The following is a 16679-nucleotide window of genomic DNA, read 5'->3' as shown; positions in this document are numbered from 1 at the left end:
GTTTTGGTCTCCAAATTTAAGGAAGGACATTCTTGCCATTGAGAGAGTACAGTGTAGGTTCACGAGGTTGATTCCCAGGATGGCGGGACTGTCATATGTTGAAAGATTGGAGTGACTGGGCTTGTATACACTGGAATTTAGAAGGATGAGAGCGGATCTGACTGAAACATATAAGATTATTAAGGGATTGGACACGCTGGAGGCAGGAAACATGTTCCTGATGTTGGGGGAGTCCAGAACCAGAGGCCACAGCTTAAGAATAAGGGGTAGGCCATTTAGAACAGAGTTCAAGAAAAACTTTTTTGCCCAGAGAGTTGTGGATCTATGGAATGCACTGCCTCAGAAGGCAATGGAGGCCAATTCTCTGGATGCTTTCGAGAAAGAACTAGATAGAGCTCTTAAAGATAGCAGAGTCAAGGGATATGGGAAGAAGGCAGGAACGGGGTACTAATTGTGGATGATCAGACATGATCACATTGAATGGCGGTGCTGGCTCAAAGGGCCGAATGGCCTACTCCTACACCTATTATCTATTGTCTATTGACTCCAAACCCTGAGCCCTCTTTGCCTGATCCTGGTCTGCTCTGGGCCTAGTTGAACCCTAACCCCATCTGCCCTCTGACCCAGAAGCAGAACCAAGGGCAGAAAGTTTGCCTCCTGCCCTTGGACTTGAGTGCAGTTTGACCCCGACCCTAATCTTCCTCCTATCTCCAGAATTGTGTGCAGTTCTGGTTGCCCCATTGGACCATAAGACATAGGAGCAGAATTAGGCCTTTCGGCCCGCCGAGTCTGCTCTGCCGTTCTATCACGGTTGATTTTTGTGACCCTCTCAACCCCATTCTCCTGCCTTCTCGCTGTAATCTTCAACATCCTTACTAATCAAGAATCAATCAACCGCCACGTTAAATATTTTGGATGACTCAGCCTCCACATCTGTCTGTGGTAACGCGTTCCACAGACCCACCACCCTCTGACTCAAGGAATTCCGCCTCATCTCTGTTTCCAGGGGCTGTGCCTGCTGGTCCTAGACTCCTCCACTACAGGAAACATCATCTCCATGTCCACTCTATCTAGGACTTTCAATATACAAGGTACAAAAGCCTGAAAGATAGAAGAAACCACCTGGCTCAAGGACAGCTTCTATTCCGCTGCTGCAAAACTATTAATTGGTTCCCTAATTCCAGTGAGATGGACTCTTGACCGCACAGTCTGCCTTGTTACGACCTTGCATCTTATTGCCTACCTGCAATGCACTTTCTCTGTAACCTTATTCTATTATTGTTTTACCTTGTACTACTTCAATGGACTGCGCACTGAATTGATCTGTATGGGCAGTATGTAAAATGAGCTTTTCACTTTCCTTGGCGTATGTGACGTTATTAAACCAATTCCAACACCAGTACTCTGACTGCAACCACCCACCCCCCTGCCCCCACGACTCCAGCTCCTGCACTGATATGACCGTCTGTGGGGGCTTTGTGGCCCAGGGTGCAGCTGACATAGCCTCAGCATTGCTGGCAGGGTGGATAGAGCTGGAAGCTGGACTGCAGAGGAGCTGTTGCAAAGGTGCCCGGCTTCAGAACGAGCCGGCTGCATTTTATGTCCTCACTTACCTGGACCTGACAGGATTAGGATGAGGTGTGATACAAGGGGATGTCTCCACAGCTGGACTGCTGGTGGATTCACTACTAAAACACAAGAACAAGACAGACAGAGAGAAGTTGCCAGATGTGGATTTTCTCTGGGGTGAGCACTCTACGTCCCCTGAAGGAGGGGGGCAGGGGTGGTGGGGAGTTTGAAGAGCTGATTTTAACCTTGAGTACTCTGAGGAGGAGAAAGATGGAAAAGGCAAGAGTGGAGGAGAGGCAGTGGAGGGAGGCTGACTGCCTGCTCACGTGTACCACTTACCCATGATGGACCATGGTGGCACTGTCAATAGAGGTCGTGCTATCGTACATTGTTGCAACAGGAATGCTGAGTTCGCTAATGGAGATAAAATGAGAGAGAGGCTGCGTGAGGTGACCTCCAGTCTAGTTGTCCCAGACTCACTTCCCCGGTGAGTCTGCAGAAGACGTGTACTGTATTTAATCACTGGGGAGAAGCTCAATAATCTAACGCTACAAATGAACGCCCCATGCGAGCCCACTTACCCTGTGTGGATGGGGCTGGCTATTGGGCTGATGTTGTCAGAGGTCTCGGTGGCCGGGCTGCTGGGAGTGAAGGAATCCTCGTCAAGGTCCTTAGACAGGGAGATGGAAGCCTGCTGCTGCACACAGGACACAAGGAAAGGGGAAACACAGGTGAGACAAGTTCACTCCACACAGAGCACAAGCAAACTATGTTCCGGTGTCACCGACAACTATCTGGACTCTGAAAACTAATGCCAATTCCTCAATCATATTTTATTTTACTCGGGTACAAGGGGAAAAGCATGGCCCCTGTCACTACACCACTCTGAAGTTCGAACAACGAAATACCATTTTTATACAGAATTCACCAGCGGTTACAGATATTGACCATTAAACTGTGTATGTCAGAATTACTTCCTTGTTTCGTGAATGTCTGTGAAGAGTAGGAGCTTCAGGTTGTATACAGTATACATTCTCTGATGTTAAAATGAACCTTTAAACCTTTCAACTTTGAACTTGGAAAGAACAAGGAAAGACTCGAAGCTTCAGAAATGTATTTTCTGAGAAGAATGATGAAAATATCGTGGAAGGAAAGAGTAACAAATGAGGAAGTGTAGTGAAAAGCTGGAATAAGGAGCGAAGTGATATCATAAATCAGGAAACAGAGCTGGAGTTTCAGGGACATGAACGGAGAAAAGAGAAGCTCGAGAATCTTGCATTTTTTGGAAAAACTGATGGAAGAAAAAGGTCATGATCGACTCCACAAAACATTCATAAGTTACATGCAAGGAGTGGACAGGCAAAAATTTTGAAGAGCTTATTCGGATTGAAGACAGATGAAAGACCATGAATGGGTTTGATGGTGTTTCTTTGTTTTGTGGCTGTCTGTGGGAAGATGAATCTCAGGGTTATATACTAAATACATCGATAATAAATGTACTTGATTTTTGAATCTTTAAAGCTAATCTTCAATCTGAGCTTGCGATTTATATAGGGTTCACTTGTAGAGGTGTTGAGATTGACACTTCTGCTGAATGGAAATTGGAAGAAAATGTCAGAAGTGTAAAGTAAAAAGGAGGGCAGAAGAGGATAACTGAAACATCACAACCTGCATTCTACAGTCATGGCTACTGAAGTCCAATCCCACCACAAACAAGCCTGAGGAAAGATCCATACCTGCTCCGCCTGAACTGTGATCTGATCCTTTGCAGCCAAGACTTCTGGTGCAGCAAATGACATTCTGTGTACAGCAGGAGAGTAAGATCTGGAAGGAATGACAAACACAAAGAAACTCACACCCAAATTCTCTTTTGTTTCTCCAGGTACACGGTCATCTAGGCACTTTCTCTTCTTGATACCTTCACCATTAGAATCAAGACTCAGTGCACCAGCTCTACACCATTCCTTGCCTTGGACCTCTGGTTGTGTCCTACGTCTGACCATTGCTATTTACCAAGGTTCCTCAGTTACGTTCAGGCTGAATTCCCACCATCTCATTATGCTGACATTGGAGAGGGTTCAAAGGAGGTTCACAAAAATGATTCCGGGATTGAATGGTTTGTCATATAAGAAGTGCTTGATGGCTCTGGGCATGTTCTCACTGGGATTCAGAAGAATGAGGGGTGACCTCATTGAAACCTATCGAACTTTGAAAGGCCTTGATAAAGTGGATGTGGAGAGGATGTTTCCTATGGTGCAGAAGTCTAAGATCAGAGGACACAGCCTCAGAATGGAAATAAGGAGGAATTTCTTTAGGCAGAGGTTGATGGATTCTTGATTTGTCAAGGCATAAAAGGATACAAGGAGAAGGCAGGAGATTGGGGCTGAGAGAGAAAATGGATTAGCCATGATGAAATGGCAGAGCTGACTTGACGGACCAAATGGACCTAATTCTTCTCCTATATCTTATAGACTTTTGGTCCCCAGCATCCAAGCCATGTACTCTTCTTACTACTACCATCAGGCAGGAGTTACAGAAGGCTTAAGTCCCACACCACCAGGTAGAAAAATGGTTATTACTCTACTACCATCAGGCAGGAGTTACAGAAGGCTTAAGTCCCACACCACCAGGTAGAAAAATGGTTATTACTCTACTACCATCAGGCAGGAGTTACAGAAGGCTTAAGTCCCACACCACCAGGTAGAAAAATGGTTATTACTCTACTACCATCAGGCAGGAGTTACAGAAGGCTTAAGTCCCACACCACCAGGTAGAAAAATGGTTATTACTCTACTACCATCAGGCAGGAGTTACAGAAGGCTTAAGTCCCACACCACCAGGTAGAAAAATGGTTATTACTCTACAACCATCAGGCTCCTAAACCAGCATGGATAACTTCACTAACCTCAACTCTGAACTGATTCTACAACCTACAGACTCATTTTCAAGGACTCTACAACTCATGTTCTCAGTATCATTCATCCATCCATCTATCTGCACAATTGGTCTTCTTTTGTACATTGGTTGTTTGCCAGTCTTTGTTCATGTATAGTTTTCCTAAATTCTATTGTTTCTTTACTTTTCTGAAAACGCCTGCAAGACAATGAAACTCAAGGTAGTATAAGGTGGCATATGTTTACTTAGATAATAAATTCATGGGTTTCTCTGTGGAATTCTCTGCCCAATGAAGCAGTTGAGGCTACCTCAGTAAATATATTTAAGACAAGGTTGGATAGACTTTTGCATAATAGGGGAATTAAGGTTTATGGGGAAAAGGCAGGCATGGGGAGATGGGTCCATGGCCAGATCAGCCATGATCTTATTGAATGGCAGAGCAGGCTCGATAGGCCAGATGGCCTACTACTCCTCCTATTTCTTATGTTCTTATGCTCTTTCCACAGTGAATAATGGAGAATATGGCGTGACAAAATGTCTAATGGAGAAATAGGATACACTTGCAACACCTCTGTTTAAATTTTCCTCTATTATTTCAACCTAAACCGGTTTTTTAGGTTGAGTAGTTAAAAGAGGAATCACACCACCAATTTCAGGAACAGTTGCTACCTCTCTGCCATCAGGCTCTTGAACAATAAGGGATTGTTGTCACTCAGCTTCACTTCAGGTCCCCATCACTGAAATGTTTCCACAACCAATGGACTCGCTCTCAAGGACTCTTCATCTCATGTTCTTGTTATTTATTGCTAGTTATTTATATTTGCATTTGCAAAGTTTGTTGTCTTATGCACTCTCCTTGATTTTTCATTGATTCTGTTACAGTTACTATTCTATAGATTTGCTGAGTATGCCCACAGGACAATGAATCTCAGGGTTGTATATGGTGACGTATATGTACTTTGATAATAAATGATCTGGAAGGGAAGTGGCAACATGTGACCCTTCAACCATCACTGGAGTGTGGAGGTAATTTCTCTACTTCTGGCTCTGTTGATCTACTGGGATATCATTGTGATGTTATGGTACCAAGCAATTCCCAGTCCCCAACTAATGGACTTCAACATTTGTTTGCACATAAACAATGGTGTAGGAATTCATCCTCTGTTGTATGTTCATTGCATACATATCTTTACAATACATAATCATGGTATGCGGCAGAAAAAGTGTTTCCATCCCAATGAACCTTACATATCAAAATCAGATGTCTTCTTTGCAGATAGGTAGTCATCTTCTGGCTCTTTCGAGTCATCCTGTTTCAGGTACTTGTTTGCATCTACTCCAAGGACATCTTCTCCTGTCAATCAAAGAGTTTGAGAAATCACCAAACATGTACCACAAGTACTGCACGAGTCACAATCCTTTCCCTCCTCGGACCTATCCACGCCTCGTTTGACCTGCTGAGCAGTTCGCTGCCTACACCATTGTCTACATAGCATCCCATAAACCATATCAACGCACAATCAAGGCAACACATCAGCCAATAGCAAGAGACCCATTTTCTCCTCTCCAACCGATCAGAGAAGAATAATATGTCTGAGTGGAGATGAGCATTGGCTGTTTTAGACCTAAACCTCTCTGAATCCAAAATCCTGGAAATTTCTCCAAAACTATTTCAGTAAAGAGCTAAATCTTCCCCCCAACCCCCCACACTTCCCAAAGCCGGAATGGTAACAGCACGTTATGAGGCCAAGCTGAGGTAAAATCGACAGGTGGCGTAAGCACAGCAGAGAGATGGAATGGAGAGAAATGCAAATGGGTTCAGTTTCATGTTGCTTCAATGTTCTGCAGCATGAGAATGCCTGGAATGGGATTCTGCCTCAGCAAGGTCAACATTGGCCACTGTGACAGGTACATGAAGCAGAAAGCAGGCTCCTACCTAGGACAGTGTGGGGGTTGCCTAGAAAGCAAGAGAAGTGACATTAAGACCACAGCAGTCAGAGCACTCACAACCCCGTCAGCTATTCATTTCCAAATTATTACCTTCTTTATGACACTGTAAGAGGAGCAATATACACTCAGAGGCCACGTTATTAGGTATGTCTGTTTGTTAATGCAAACATCTAATTAGCCAATCATGCGTCATCAGCTCAATGCATAAAAGCATGTAGACATGATCAAAAGGTTGAATTGCTGTTCAGAATGGAGGAGTAATGTGATCTAAGTAACTCTGATCATGGAAAATTTGTTGGTGCCAGACAGGGTGGTTTGAGTATCTCAGAAACTGCTGATCTCCTGGGTTTTTCACGGACGACAGTCTCTAGAGTTTACAGAGAATGGTGCGAGAAACAAAATAAACCATCCAGTGAGTGGCAGTTCTGTGGGTGAAAACACCTTGTTAATGAGAGGGGTCAGAGGAGAATGGCAAGACTGGTTCAAGCTGATAGGAAGGTGACAATAGCACATTACAACAGTGGTGTGCAGAAGAGCATCTCTGAGCAGACAACACATCGAAGTGAATGGGCTACAGCGCCAGTAGACCACACCGGTTTGCGCCCCTGTGTTCTAATAAAGTGGCCACTGATTGGATTAATCCGAAGTCCTGAGTACAAACACCTTGTCAAAGAGGTGCATTGCATGGGTTTTGGGGACATCTCCAGAGCTCAGTCAGTCTCAGTTATCCAGAATCATCGCTGCTGTTTACACGTTGTGCTCATTACACGTTGTCTTCTGTCAGTGCAAAAGACTCAAAATGCTGGGGGAACGCAGCAGGTCAGGCAGCACATCTATGGAGAGGAATACACAGTCGGTGTTGCAGGCCAAGACCCTTCATGCCAGTCCCAATGAAGGATCTCAGCCTGAAATGTCAAATGCTTATTCCTCTCCCTAGGTGCCACCTGACTTGCAAGGGTTCCTCCAGCATTTTGTGTGGTTTGCTCTGGGTTTGTACCATCTGCAGAGTCTATTGACTTTATGTTTTGTCTTGCGTTAGGTCTGGCCAATAAGTGCCTACCCACGCTGCTGGCAAATGGGAGAGGTGGCTGCTGAATTCATCCCTGTAACCAAATGCCATAAGTTCAGGGTCCTATACCAAAAGTCTACTGACATGGAATAAACAAGAAGCAAATGCAGAAATCCCTTTGCAGTTGCCCCAATATCCCACAAACTCTTGGCTGATCCTTTGCCACTCAATCCCTATACGCCAAGACCCCTTCAAATCAAAATCGACTGATCCCCGCCTTGAGTGTGTCACAATGCAAGGGGAAACTCATTCTTCCATGGGAGAGAATTCCAAAGACTGACAGTGCAGCAAAGAGACAGATCCTTCACCCCAACAAGATCATACCAACCATCAGGACCCACGACGTTAATCTCATTTCATTCTCCCCTCAGATTCCACCACTCATCTGCACACAAGTGGAAATTTAATCGATTAAATTGTCTAGTTAGTCTACTTAAACTTCTCCTCATCCCGTTCCAAAACAACTGGCCCCTCATCTTGTGACAAAATTTTCTCATTCAATATCCTTAACATGGAAGAAAAGGCCTCTGAACTTTCAATCCCTTTCAGAATCTCTTTAATTTCAGAGCAATGATTTCTCATTCTTCCTAGATGGGACTAGGCAGATAAAGAGCTAGGCATAAGCTAGGTGGGCCGAAGGGCCTGTTTCTGTCCTATAGTGCTTCATGATTCTATGACTCGAATGTTAGTGAGTACAGGCCAATCATACCCACTCCTTATGAAGTAATCCTCTCTTTCCAGCAAATCAATGCTCTGAGCAAGTTGTTCATTTCCCACCACATTTCCCACTCGGCAGTTCAAATTCAGGTAATTAAGTAAATATGGAATCAAATGTTAAAATAAACAACAATGATGAATTATCATACAAAACTTTTCATATCTTCCAGGGAGGGAAATCTACTCTAACCCAGTCTGTCCTGCAGCTGACTCCAAATCTGTAGCCATATCCATACCTTAACCTTCTGATCAATTGACCATCTTAATTCTCTGTTCATCAGCATCAGCTCAAGAACAATTGGGTAATGTACGAGGTAAATTGGGTGGTAGGGTGGAGATGTGACTCTCACAAAGGAGGTTTAAGGTGCTCCTTCCCTCCATTAGCCTGCAGGTCATCCTTGGACAAGGTGTAGCATCTACTTAGCATCCCCACCCCCGACCCTGATCAGAGTCACATGAAGCCATGGGAGCAGGTGGTGGATGGTCGGATGAGCAGCTGGTGCACATCACAAGTCCTGGTTGTGTGACCACTGATGTCAGGCACACGATCCCTGAAGAGTATTGATAATGGCCAGGGTCACACGTCTTGTAAAGACACTGCCCAGAAGAAGGCAATGGCAAGCCTCTTCTGTAGAAAGATTTGCCAAGAATAATCATGGTCATGGAAAGACCATGATCGCCCACATCGTACGACATGGTACAGAACAAATGAACGATTAGGTAAGTACTACCTTTGCCAACAAGGTTCACATTTTATGGATTAATCAGTTTCACATCATGTTTATATTGTATAGAACAATGAAAACATTCCTAGGTGGTTTGCTGTCTTTATCTTCTTAATCACTTTTTAGTGTCCTGTTGGTTCTTAAAAGCTTCCCAATTCTCTGACTTTCCATTCATTTTTGCTCTATTATATGTCCTCTCTTCGGCTTTTATGCTGGCTTTGATTTCTCTTGTAAGCCACAGTTTTGTTATCTTTCCTTTAGAATACTTCTCCCTCTTCGGGATGTTATATATCCTGTGTCTTCTGAATTGCTTCCAGAAATTCCAGACATTGCTGCTCTGCCGTCATCCATGCCACTGTTCTCTTCCATTGAATTCTGGCCAGCCCCTCTCTCATGCCTCTATAATTCCCTTTACTCCACTGTAATACTGATACACTTGACTTTAGCTTTTCCTTCTCAAATTTCAGGATGAATTTGATCATACTATGATCACTTGCCCCTCAGGGTTCTTTTACTTTAAACTCTCCCATCAACTCTGGTTCCGTGTACAAATGCCAATCCAGAGCAGCTGACCCCAGTGGTCTTAACCACAAGCTGCTCTGTAAAGCCATCTCGTAGGCGTTCTAGAAAGTCCCCCTTTTGGAATCTAACACCAGCCCGCTTTTCCCAATCTCCCAGTTGAAATCCCCCATGACTATTGTAACATTGCCCTTTTGGCATGCATTTTCTATCTGCCTTTGTAATTTGTAGATCACAAATTCACTACTGTTTGGAATTTTCTGTTGTGGAGTACACAACTCCTATCAGGGTCTTTATTCCCTTGCAGTTCCTCAGCTCTATCCATAAAGATTCAACACCTAATGACCCCTGTCACCTTTTTCAAATGATTTGATTTCATTTTTTACCAACAGGGCAATGCTGCCCCCTCTGCCTTCCTGCCTTTTCCATATACTGTCCACATTCAAATATAAGACCTTCGGTCCTGTATTTACCCTTTTTGATTTTGTCCACCTTTTACATTGCAACTCATCCTGTTGACTGTAATTTTGCTCTATCAACAGCCTCTCTTCACTATACATTACCTCTGTTTGTAAACCAGCTCCTCATCTTCAGCAGTATGACCTATCTTTCCTACGATATTTCTTGCAGCTCAGGACACTAGTCGCGACATGCTCAACCTTTTGATTCCTGACTTTGTCTGAGGTCTTACCAACATCTGCCTCCAGAAACTCGTCATTAATTGTCCTGGTACTCTGGTTCCCATCCTCTTGCAACTCTAGTTTAAACCCCACCATGCTGTCTTCCTGCTATGATATTAGTCCCTCTCCATTTCAGGTGCAAACTATCCCTTCTGTACAGGTCCCACATTCCCTGGAAGAGAGCTCAATGATCCGAAACTCTTATGCCCTCCCTCCTACCCCAACTCCCTATCCACATATTAAACTATATAATCTTCCTAGTTCTGGCCTCAGTAGCACATGGTGCAGTTAGCGATCTTGAGATCACAACCCTGGAGGTCCTGTCCTTTATCTTAGCACCTAACTTCCTGAACTCTCAATGCAGAACCTCATCACTCATCCTTCCCAAGTCATTGGTACCTATATCAGAATCAGAATCAGACTTTAATCGCCAAGTACCTGTGCACATACAAGGAATTTACTTCCGGCAGATGTTGTCTCTCTGCTCATAACAATAATAATGATAAATATAAATGAAAATATAGATTATACATACAAGTAGTACAATCCAGGTAATAGTTAGCCGACAGTTAACCGGCAGTTAACTGTTCAGCAAAGTGACCGCAGTAGGGAAAAAACTTCTCCAGTGCCTATCAGTCTTAGTCTGGAGGGATCTGAAGCGCCTACCAGACGGAAGCAGTTCAAACAGTCTGTGCGCAGGATGGAAGGAATCCTTTATGATGTTCCCCGCCCTCTTCTTCAACCTGGAAGAGTACAGGTCCACAATAGAGGGCAGGGAGGCTCCAATGATGCGCTCAGCAGTCCTTACTGTGCGCTGTAGTCTGGTTCTATCCTGCTTGGTGGCAGCTCCAAACCACACAGTGATGGAGGTACACAGGACAGACTCAATGACTGCAGTGTAGAACTGCAGCAGCAATTCCTGAGGCAGACCATATTGCCTCAAGAGCCCCAGGAAGTACATCCGCTGCTGGGCCTTCTTCAGGATGGAGCTGATGTTCTGCTCCCACTTTGGATCCTGAGAGATGGTGGTTCCCAGGAACCTGAAGTTCTCCACGGTGGACACAGGGCTGCTGAGGACTGTGAGGGGGGACATAACGGGGGGATGTCTCCTGAAATCCACTATCATCTCCTTTGTCTTGAGCGTGTTCAGCTCCAGATGGACAATGATTTCTGGCTGTTCACCCTCTGAGCTACGAATGCTGAAGACTTGACCTGAGATGTCCTGGAGCCTGACATCCAGAAAGCAACATATCATCCAGGAATCTTGTTCTCACCCACAAAATCTCTTGTCCATTCCCCTACCTAACGAATTCCCTATCACCACAACTTGCCTTTTCTCCCTCCTTCCCTTCTGAGTAACAGAAGAAGGCTCAGTGCCTGAGATCTGACCGTTGTGACTTTCCTCTGTTAGGTCAAGCTCCCCAACAGTTTCCAAAGCAATTGTTGGGGGGGGGGGCAAGAATGGCCACAGGGGTAATCTGCACTGGCTTCTTAATCTCTTACTCCTTCCTGATTGTCACCCAGTTTCCTGTGTCTTGCACCTTGGGTGTAACTACCTCTCTATCACCCTTTGAGCCTCCCGAATGATCCGGAGTTCACCCAGTTCCAGCTCTAACTCCCTAATGCAGATTGTTAGAAGCTGCAGCTGGATGCACCGCTCGCAGTTGTAGTCATCAGGGACACTGGGTATCTCTCTGCCTGCCCGCATCCTGCAAGAGGAGCATTCAACTATCCTGCCTGGCACCTCTACTGGCCTAGTGGAGCAGATTAAAGAAGGGAAGGAAAAGAAAACTTAACCTAGAGCTTTTCTTTTGCTTTCTCTGACTCTTGAAGAGCTGAAGGCCTCTGTCCACTCAGACAATAACTGCTGTGCTTGCCACTGTCTTCCTTTAATCCCAAACCCCAATTGGTCGCTGGTCAGAGCTCTTTTTCATAATCTGCCACGAAACTGCCTTTAAAATCGCGACAGCCATCCTGATTAAAAGGTAGCTCTCCAATGCACTCCCTGTCGTGGATTATCCAACTCAGAGAAAACCGGTGCAAAGCTCTGCTTTTAAATCTTGAACGTGGACCTGACTGAAAGGCAGCTCTTTTTACGCACTACCTCTTGCTGATTGGTCGCTCTTTGACTCAGAGAAACTACTGCGAAACTCTTCCTTTGAAATCTGGATCGCCGCCCTAATTAAAATGCAGTTCTCTAACGCACTCCCTACCGTGGATTGCTGTTTTCATTGACTTTACTGTGACGCCCGCAAGAAAACGAATCTCAGGTATAAGGTGACATAGAGGTACTTTGATAATAAATTTACTTTGAATTTATCTTGAACTTCCATGTTTATATGACATCATGTTAAACTATTTTAGTGTGGTCTGTCAGATGAGCTGCTTTCAGAGCCCAGGCTGGAGATCCCCTGACAGTGATAAACTGCTTTCAATCATGACATGTAAACATCTCCACAACTAGTAATCCACAAGCAAAATTATACTGCCACATTGCAGTGCTGTAATGACATTAACAATTCAATAGTTATTGAGACAGAGAGCTGTTTGCCATGAAGAGGGAAGGCTCAGTGTCTGGCAGCAGAGACAGAGAGAGGCAGAAGATGAGAGGTATGGCTGGCCACCTTTGTCTGTGTGGGCGCAGTGGATGTTTCTCAGCTACTGTGACCGCCTAACATATTGCCAGGCTGTTGCATACACCTGTACAAATTTCTTCTGTGTACGACGATTAGTCTGAAATATTGACCGCTTCCCCAGTTACTACTGGGGGTAAAACTGAACCCTTCCTGCTACACACAGGGTACTTCCCTGAAGTGAGAATCAATGAACCTTGCAAGTGCAACTAGCACTGAATATCCTTCAAGTCTTTACACACTGTCCGCAGGACTTCTGCAGGCCTAAACAGTTCTGATCTTTTGAGCTTTTTTTTTCCTGTGATGGACTCACTAACTCTGGTTGAATCTTCAACTCTCTTACTCCAACTCTGTGGAACAAGATATACGGCCCAGTCCATCACGGGTAAAGCCCTTGCCTCCACTGAGCACATCTACACGAAGCACTGTCATAGGAAAGCAGCATCCATCATCAGGGGCCCCCACCACCCAGGCCATGCTCTCTTCTCACTTCTGCCATGAGGAGGAAGGTCCAGGAGCCTCGGAACTCACACCACCAGGTTCAGAAATGGTCATTACCCCTCAACCATCAGTCTCTTGAACTAGAGGGGATAACTTCTTTCAACTTCACTTGCTCCATTACTGAACTGTTCCTGCAACCTATGGACATACTTTCAAGGGCTCTTCATCTCACGTTCTCAATATTTATTGCTTATATTTATTATATTCTCTTTTGTATTTGTGCAGTTTGTTGTCTTTTGCACATCGGTTGATTGTCCGCCCTCTTGGGTGTGGTCCTTTCTTATTCTATTATGGTTCTTGGCTTTTCTGAGTATGCCTGCAAAAGAACGAATCTCAGAGGTTGCATATAGTAGCATATATGTACAGATATAATAAATTTACTTTGAACTTTGAAATAAGTTCAGCTTTTTATCTGAGTTTTAACTAGCTCTTCTGCATTTCCTGCCTTCTCCCTGTGAAATAATTCTCAATAATTAATAATAATTAACTATGGAAATAATTTTCAATAATTCTTAAATACATCATAAAACTATAAATTGTTATTTCAGGCTGTTGATATACAGTCATATTCAAACATTAATTTTATATCAACAAAAAATGTGATTGACAGGTTCTGGGAGGGATTTTGTTGATTCCCTGATAAAAATAAGATCTATAAGATAAAGATTAGATTATCTTTACTTGTCACATGTACGTTGAAACATCAGACCATACAATGAAATGTGCTGTTTTGTGACCAACACAGTCCGAAGATGTGTTGGTTGCAGCCCACAATTGTCACCATGCTTCTAGTGCTAACATGTCCACAACTTACTAGCTCTGACCTGTCCGTCTTTAGAATGTTCAAAGGTCCATTTATTATCAAAGTATGCATGCAGTATACAACTCTGAGATTCATCTTCTCCAGATAACCATGAAACAAACAAAACCATAGAAGTCATTCAAAGAAAAACATCAATACCCCACCCCAGCACAAAAACAAATCTTGCATACAGCAACACGATCATCAACTCCCCCGTGCAAAAAAAAATCTCACATACAGTAACACAATGATTAACTCCCCTGTGCAAAAAAAACCAAACAAATCTCACAAATGGTATCGCGAAGGAAACTAGAGCGCCTGGAGTCATGGGGAGAACGTGCAAACTCCATACAGACAGCAGTGGGGACGTACAGCTGATGCTGTAATATGTTACACTAACTGTTATGCCTTCCAGTATAACACACAGAGTTCACCTGAGGAATTAAAATACCTCATGGCTTATGATCCTGAGTTTAAAAAGGAATGACTCTTTGTAAACGTATCAGTGTGTGACGTTGTGTTTAAAGGAGCAGATTTCGATACCCATAAAAACAAGTTGACAGGTCAATACGAGGTCCTCACCCGAGTCTGTCACTCACCTTCATCCTCCGATACATCCAAGGTTTCATCAACTGTTTCGGGAAAACTCAGCCGGTGCTTCTCAGTGACAGTCTGTGGGGAAAGAGAGGTGTTAATTACAGTGGATTTATTAGTATTGACAATGAACACTTCCTTTCCACTGTACCTCCAGCAACACTTCTAAGAGGTCTCCCAGAGTGGAATGCAGATCACTTTGAATGACCTAACGGGCACTAAAGAGTATAAAGACTAGAAGACCAATGGATTCCCACTCCCTGTTCACCGTTCTAAGATCTTATCCTTATCTGTTAGCCTGATGCCATTTCCCTGCTGTAATCCAGATTCCTCGATGGTTTCTGTGTAAGTCATTTTCTATCTTGACAACTGAGCCACCAAAGTTTTCCTGGTTAGCAAATTCCAAAGATTCAGCACCTCTGCCTGTTTCTTACAACAGTCCTGAATGGACAATCCCTTATTATGAGACTGTGACCTCTGGTTATAGGTACCCCAGCCAGGGAAAATCTTACTCTTGCAACTAAAGCCTGTACGCAACAGTGTGGATGCCAACTGCCGTAAAAACTCAAGGAAGAAAAAGGAAGAAGCCTGTAAGAATTTTGTATTTTTAATGAGGTAATTTCTTATTTCCTGAAATGAGTTTGCCTAATCTCACCTTGTCTGACCGACCAACTATAAGAGGAATCGATTTGGTGAACTTCACTTTCATCCTTCACAAGAATACCCTTCCCTAAGTTGGGCAACTGGACCCATCCAGAATATTCCAGATGTACAGTACTGTGCTAAAGTCTTAGACAGATATATATATATATTGGAACACTCTCACTGGGCTCATATGTAAACTTGACTCGATAGCTGACTGGCCACGTGACTCAGTGGTGAGAAGGCCACCCTTCATAAACGATATACCTCTATGATTGGAATGACCTGGGCATCAACCAAACAGAAACGTTGTGATGTTTCAATTAAAGAAACCTCAATTTGAGTGAATACTGTATAAATACTGCCCATACACAATAATCGCTTGGCAAAAAATAACAGAAGGTACACCGTATAAAAATAACAAAGAAAGTATGTTTACTAATTTCAGCTCCATCAAACAGTTAATAGGAAAAATAAAAGAGAAGAAAACAAAAGGGCTTATTACAGTTAGACCAGTCCAAATGCACATAACTGTTGGTGCCCACCTCTTCCAAAGCTGGCTATTCGTGGGTATGTATCTCTTACTCATGTAAAAGATCCACAGTCTATGTAAAAACACCCACCACATTTTCAAACTCCACTCGAAGACCATCTCAAGAAAACTGGCACTCCCTCTTATGAGTTTTTTCCTTCCTCCTTGGAGCCATTCATTTGCACAAAGCACTTCTTGCAAAGGGGACTCTCCTGCCAAAGGCGTTCTGTGGCATTTTTCCTTCCGTCTCGCTCCACAGATCCCACCAAAGGACCTCAAACAGGACTACTGTCCATCACAAAACTCCCTCTGTCCTGCTCTCCCTGGAACTTTCTCCAGATTCAACCATCCTGATTGGCTGACACAACATTCCCAAGTTGAACAGCAGGGCTTCTTATCTTTAGCCGAAACCAAAACATTCTACTAGCAGGACAACACGAGTGAATCTGCAGATGCTGGAAATAAATAAAAACACAAAATGCTGGCAGAACTCAGCAGGCCAGACAGCATCTATGGGAGGAGGTAGTGACGACTACTAGCAGGACACGCTACTTCTGCAGAAACTGCTAAATCAAAATACTTACAGCACAGCAATTGAAATCTTAACAAGGGCATTACAATAGCCAGGGTGCCTAAAACCTTTGCACAGTACTGTAGTATTTTATGTATTGCACTGTACTGCTACCGTGAAAAAAAACCATTCAGGATATAAGTGAGTGGTGATAAATCTGATTCTGATATGGGTGTCTATTGTGGACTGAGAGTGAAGGGGGAAGGGAAAGGAGAATCATGGTTGGGAGAAGAGGAAGGGAGGAGGGGAAGGTGTGGGAAGAACCAGAGACATTCTGTAA

At 43.9% G+C, this 16679-nt stretch overlaps 1 protein-coding gene across 8 annotated transcripts in view; it reads right to left on the bottom strand.

The window, feature by feature from the left end:
• LOC132391523 (ankyrin-1-like) overlaps window positions 1-16679 on the bottom strand; it is a 449124-nt gene that overhangs the window by 99646 nt on the left and 332799 nt on the right. For 3 of the 8 annotated variants that reach the window (XM_059964825.1, XM_059964858.1, XM_059964868.1), the window contains exons 22-27: window positions 14660-14732; window positions 5713-5818; window positions 3306-3393; window positions 2151-2266; window positions 1909-1983; window positions 1614-1688 (exon numbers count right to left, since the gene is read on the bottom strand). In XM_059964825.1, coding sequence (XP_059820808.1) covers window positions 1614-1688; window positions 1909-1983; window positions 2151-2266; window positions 3306-3393; window positions 5713-5818; window positions 14660-14732 — 533 coding nt within the window. The remainder of the gene's footprint in view (window positions 1-1613; window positions 1689-1908; window positions 1984-2150; window positions 2267-3305; window positions 3394-5712; window positions 5819-14659; window positions 14733-16679) is intronic. The other 5 variants (XM_059964840.1, XM_059964833.1, XM_059964849.1 and 2 more) reach the window with 5 other exon arrangements.

Source organism: Hypanus sabinus, chromosome 1 (genome assembly GCF_030144855.1).
Source record: "Hypanus sabinus isolate sHypSab1 chromosome 1, sHypSab1.hap1, whole genome shotgun sequence".
Classification (NCBI taxonomy): Eukaryota; Metazoa; Chordata; class Chondrichthyes; order Myliobatiformes; family Dasyatidae; genus Hypanus; species Hypanus sabinus.
This window is presented reverse-complemented; position numbering and strand designations above follow the sequence as displayed.